We start from the raw sequence: 3,574 nt of genomic DNA, 5'->3' as shown, positions 1-3,574 counted from the left end.
CGATGACTGCAGTAACGGAATGAATCATGAAATTATTGGTATACAAAATAATTCGCGGTTAATTCACGTGCACTGTGTCTCGTAATGGTTAACTTACTAAGCGACACGAATTTATGACTTCTGTTCTTTCACTGTAAAAGTCTGAAAATTTTCTGGTGGTTTTATCTCTCTCTCTCTCTCTCTTTTCTCTCTCTCTCTCTCTCTCTCTCTCTCTCTCTCTCTCTGTGTGTGTGTATATATATATATATATATATATATATATATATATATATATATATATATATATATATATATATATATATATATAAGTGCTATATGCGCGATACAAGCGCCTATTAATGTTTGCTCAAGAGCTTATAATCAGTACGCATTCTAAGCGGAGTGAATTTAAATTCCAAAAATATCAGCGCATTGTACTGTACAGTACTGTGTTCTAGATCTCCAGTTTCTCTCAAGTCTGTTTGCTAGCGTCTGAGGTGTAACCGATTCTTGGTAGAAGCTTGAGCACTGGAACTAATAGTACGTGTGACCAACTGTGTACATTTGAACGTAAATCTAAATATCATCCCAGGTACTGACGTGGATCTGGAAGTTTTTACACGGAATACATCTTACACAGCTTAAAAAATATTGTCAAAAACTATTTCAAAAATATGAATGTACAGTATCTCGAAATTGACGAATGTCGCATCTTTGATTTACATACAGATAACAAATAGTGATGACTGAATCAATAATCAGGTTCACGACAAATTAGCAGAAACCATACTCAAGGTTCACTAAAACTGTTATTTTGTCAAATTACTTTAATATATAATATATACTATATATATATATATATATATATATATATATATATATATATATATATATATATATATATATATATATATATACACATACATACAGTATATGTATGTATATATATATATATATATATATATATATATATATATATATATATATATATATATATATATATATATATATTGTATATGTGTTGGACGCATGCCAACGTAGTAGATATTAATCTATAATTTCCCAACTTTCACCTACAGCAAAATGTGTCATTCACACGATAGCAGCTTTCGCGAATTTTTACATAGATATGGCAGCTGCAACTCTCAGCCGTCATCTGAAGGAGGGGCAATATTCTTTACTGTCTAATATTCTGCAGATCCCAAGACGTGAAATCCTAACCGTTAGAGTGAGAAGAGCAGGACCTCTATTGAGATTAGTTCTTGTCGCTCATAGCCATTGCCGTCATCATCTCAACGAAGCTTGTCGGGATCTCCAGACCATGGTCGGTAACGCCCATCACTGCTTGAGCGCGAGGCGTTTTTTTTTTTTTTTTTTTTTTCGTAAAATATATAGATACTGTAGCCTTGAGCAAGATAACAGCTTCTCATGCAGAGCGTGTCCTGATGCCAAGTCGGTGAAGCTGCAAATGCTCGTCATGGAAGAGTTCAGTGTACTTCTGGACACTACTGGAAGAGGATCCGGTAAAAAAAGTTAATTAATTAAATAGTCTGTGACGAAGATTAAGCTTTTCCGAACAAGTGCTACCGAACTGCTTTGATCATCTGTGTCCCATACTTCAACTTCATTAGAGGAAAAGCTCATCCACCGTCCGACATTAAGATGAAAGTACGTTGAACACTTGTGCAAGCAAGAGAATCTTTTGTGAATTAGCTGACAAATATCTAATTAGCTTTGCATAAACACGAGCATATATATATATATATATATATATATATATATATATATATATATATATATATATATATATATATATATGTGTGTGTGTGTGTGTGTGTGTGTATTTTATATAGTGTATATATATATATATATATATATATATATATATATATATATATATATATATATATATATATATATATATATATATATATTACACATGCATACATAGATAAATAGGTTAACACTGTTCTTGTGTTCTTCAGGTAAACGTCTTTTTAGCAGTCATTGGGTGTGCTGTGGTTGGCGTCCTACCACAAAATAGGACCAGGTAAGACTTATATATATATATATATATATATATATATATATATATATATATATATATATATATATATATATATATATATATATATATATAAAACTGTACTTGAAATTCATTGGGAATCATCTAATTACGCAGTTCTGAACTTTTGTAAAACGGTATTAATTCCTCCAACAATGCTTTACTCAAAGGCGGTCAATTTCACAGAGTAAGATTCATTAATTGATTCGTGTATTTACTTAAACTTATCTATTCATATTTTGTTCTATTATCCGTTTATTAATTACCGTTAAACAAGGCAGAGGATTTACGCAGCTTGCATTAATCCACAGTGAAATGAACTTGTGAAAGCCTATAGTATTCATTCACTTTGATAGAGGCAGCAATGCGATAGGGAGCGAGAGGTTTCCTCCCGAATCATTTGCCTCCTTCTTTACTCCTGGATTCTTCCTACCTCTAAAAATTGTCGCCGAACATGATCAACTAACCGCCTTTTCTCCCCCCACCCCTGTGTCTTTGCATGCAAAAAGTGTCACCGAGAAAAGTTTACCCGATTATCGGAACAAATTCTGACATATTAACACACTTAGGAACTCTTTAATTGTTCTTTAATTAAGGGATACATGGAACCATCACAGTGAAGTAGAAGTATGAGCCATGAAATTTCAGCTGGGGGTATGAAACATTCACCCGTAAATAATGCAACTCTCACACGCAAGCCTAATAAAAATATTAATATTAATACAGTGATAAGACAAAGCCATCACTATTGCCTTGTTTAATAAAGAATCTTTCTCAATATGATCTTCGAAGGCTATAGCAAAATATAAATTGGTCTAATAAAAATTTATAAACACTCCCTAACACACACATATACATATACATATATATACATTATATATATATATATATATATATATATATATATATATATATATATATATATATATACATACTGTATATGTACGCATACACACACACACACACACGCATAGTGTGACGAGTAGCCTTGTTAACCACCACGTGTTGGGGTCAAGGCAGAATCCTGAATTGAATCTTTATTGTGAATATTATGACCTAAGCAGCGGATTTGGTACATTGAATTGACTGACTCTGGTGGGTTGTAATTACGGTGGAAAAAGGACATAGGTGTAGCAACCTCATACCCATCAAATCATGCTGGGAATCCCGCTTGAGTTTTAGTTGGTTATAACCTATACATGGCTGGTATTAAGGTTCATTTATGTAGTCATAGATAGGCACACACACACACACACATGCAATACCAACTGCTATATTCTTAGCTGAATCATCTGTCAGTGTGGAGAATGATTATGTAACTTAGCAATTACTATATTTTCCTTTCACGACTCATTAACTGCATCATCGGGAAGTGTGACAACGATAGCGTTCAGCGTCCGGAAAGCAGCTACCATCAGCAACCAGTTCTTGCTCCAAGCATCGCCTTTCAATGTCCAGTTCCGGGTATGGTTTCATTTTAGTTTTGCAGGATAGTTAGGAAACTGAAAAGTATAAATCGGGAATTTTGTG

The 3,574-nt window shown here is 33.0% G+C and overlaps 1 protein-coding gene across 1 annotated transcript in view; it reads left to right on the top strand.

Moving 5' to 3' along the window:
* The first annotated feature begins 1,118 nt into the window (after nt 1–1,118).
* LOC136842101 (complement C1q tumor necrosis factor-related protein 2-like) overlaps nt 1,119–3,574 on the top strand; it is a 6,075-nt gene continuing 3,619 nt past the window's right edge. The window contains exons 1-3 of the mRNA XM_067109475.1: nt 1,119–1,647; nt 1,965–2,029; nt 3,418–3,508. Coding sequence (XP_066965576.1) covers nt 1,642–1,647; nt 1,965–2,029; nt 3,418–3,508 — 162 coding nt within the window. The 5' untranslated portion in view covers nt 1,119–1,641. The remainder of the gene's footprint in view (nt 1,648–1,964; nt 2,030–3,417; nt 3,509–3,574) is intronic.

This window comes from Macrobrachium rosenbergii, chromosome 9 (assembly GCF_040412425.1).
Source record: "Macrobrachium rosenbergii isolate ZJJX-2024 chromosome 9, ASM4041242v1, whole genome shotgun sequence".
Taxonomy (NCBI): domain Eukaryota; kingdom Metazoa; phylum Arthropoda; class Malacostraca; order Decapoda; family Palaemonidae; genus Macrobrachium; species Macrobrachium rosenbergii.
The sequence above is the reverse complement of the archived record's forward strand: the minus strand, read 5'-3'. Positions and strand labels throughout refer to the sequence as shown.